The sequence below is a fragment of the Triticum dicoccoides genome, chromosome 1A (assembly GCF_002162155.2).
Source record: "Triticum dicoccoides isolate Atlit2015 ecotype Zavitan chromosome 1A, WEW_v2.0, whole genome shotgun sequence".
Classification (NCBI taxonomy): domain Eukaryota; kingdom Viridiplantae; phylum Streptophyta; class Magnoliopsida; order Poales; family Poaceae; genus Triticum; species Triticum dicoccoides.
The window spans coordinates 60,369,282-60,370,135 of record NC_041380.1 but is presented as its reverse complement, the minus strand read 5'-3'; the positions used below and the strand labels follow the sequence as shown (position 1 = coordinate 60,370,135).

At 59.4% G+C, this 854-nt stretch overlaps 1 protein-coding gene across 1 annotated transcript in view; it reads left to right on the top strand.

Annotated features, from left to right (window-relative positions):
- The window catches only part of LOC119362995, a 1,950-nt gene continuing 1,096 nt past the window's right edge, over positions 1-854 (top strand). The window contains exons 1-2 of the mRNA XM_037628290.1: positions 1-390; positions 588-709. Coding sequence (XP_037484187.1) covers positions 105-390; positions 588-709 — 408 coding nt within the window. The 5' untranslated portion in view covers positions 1-104. The remainder of the gene's footprint in view (positions 391-587; positions 710-854) is intronic.

Sequence of the window (854 nt, the reverse complement as noted above, 5' to 3'; positions counted from 1 at the left end):
GGCTCTCTCAGCGCTGGACAGCGCACGCCGGCGCAGCTCGCCTTCCCCCTCAGCTAAAACCCTAGCCCGACGCCCCGCAGCAACCTTCTAGAACCTTCTCCACGATGGCGTTCCTCCGAGCCCTCCGGCGAGCCCTCCCGCCGCTCTACTCGCCGGCGGCGCCTCTTTCCCGGCGCGCACCAGGTCCTCCTCCGCTCCCTTCCCGCCCTCTCCGGCTCCTGGATCCGATCGGGTTCCGGCCGTTCTCCGCCGCGGCCGCCACCGCCACCGCCGTCGCGCGGGTGCCGGAAATGGGGGCCAGCCTCTTCAGAGGGCTCACGGAGACCAGGTTCCCCAAGCGGCGCCCGGGGTTCGTGTCCCGGCGCAAGAGGGCCAGCCTGCGACCCAAAGGTACGGGTGATCTCTGCCGTTCCGCGTTCCTTAGTAGTCTAAAGATAGCGACGATCTGCACAATTCGTTTTGGATCATCATCAGTTTAATTGTGCGTCGCTGCTGTGCCGATTTATGCGATTCATTCGAACTGCCTGTGCCGCGCTTGCAGTTTCAGTCTGGTTAATACTGCTGATGCTGCTGTTATTGGTTGGCAGGTCCGCACTACTGGGTGAGGTGCACGCCGGGGGAGCCTATCCCTTCGAGCCAGCCGAATAAGGGCAGCGTGCAGGGGAGGAAGGAGAAGAAGCGGATCAAGCAGCGCAAGGACTTCATCATGGTCTGCATTTGTTCAGTTCCCTGCAATGCTTGTTTTAATTGTGTGATGGGTGTATGCAAGGTTATCAAAATCTGTATGTGTCTCTGTAGTGGAAAAAATGAGAGACTGATGAAATCCTGAGAACGTAGGTAGTTTTAACAGACTG